The sequence below is a fragment of the Trypanosoma theileri genome, assembly GCF_002087225.1.
Source record: "Trypanosoma theileri isolate Edinburgh chromosome Unknown TM35_Tth_26_V1, whole genome shotgun sequence".
Taxonomy (NCBI): Eukaryota; Euglenozoa; class Kinetoplastea; order Trypanosomatida; family Trypanosomatidae; genus Trypanosoma; species Trypanosoma theileri.
Window position 1 is genome coordinate 7732 of NW_021639868.1, and position 406 is coordinate 8137.

Below are 406 nucleotides of genomic sequence, written 5' to 3' on the forward strand. Positions count from 1 at the left end.
CCGTTCACTCCGTCGTCGCAGAACCCCTTGTTCTCACAGGCGCCGCACGGCAGGCATCTAGGGCCGTAATGGTCCACGGAGCACTGCTCGCAGAAATCCCCAGTAAACCCATCGTTACAGCTGCACTTATACGTGACGGAGTCACACACTCCGTTTCGGCCACAGTCGTTGCACTTACCCCTGGGATCAAATCGAATTCGCGTGCCAGTGCGCACCAGTGACAACGGAACGGCGATGGTGGCAGGGTCCTCCACACGGTGCCGAAAGAGCCCAACGAACGGCGAAGGGTACGAAAAGAAGTCCACCACGGAGCCTGTGGGAATTCTGGCCGCAACAGGGAGACCATAGCGGAACTCGACTGCGCCGCTCGCATCCAGGTAGATCTGGTAATTAGAGGAACGAACGC

At 58.6% G+C, this 406-nt stretch overlaps 1 protein-coding gene across 1 annotated transcript; it reads right to left on the reverse strand.

The window, feature by feature from the left end:
• Positions 1 to 4: 4 nt before the first annotated feature.
• TM35_000261020 (uncharacterized protein) lies at positions 5 to 373 on the reverse strand (the record flags this gene model as incomplete). Its single annotated transcript, XM_029027839.1, has 1 exon — positions 5 to 373. The coding sequence occupies one exon, from the start codon at positions 371 to 373 to the stop codon at positions 5 to 7; it is 369 nt and encodes a 122-aa protein (XP_028880716.1).
• Positions 374 to 406: the final 33 nt, after the last annotated feature.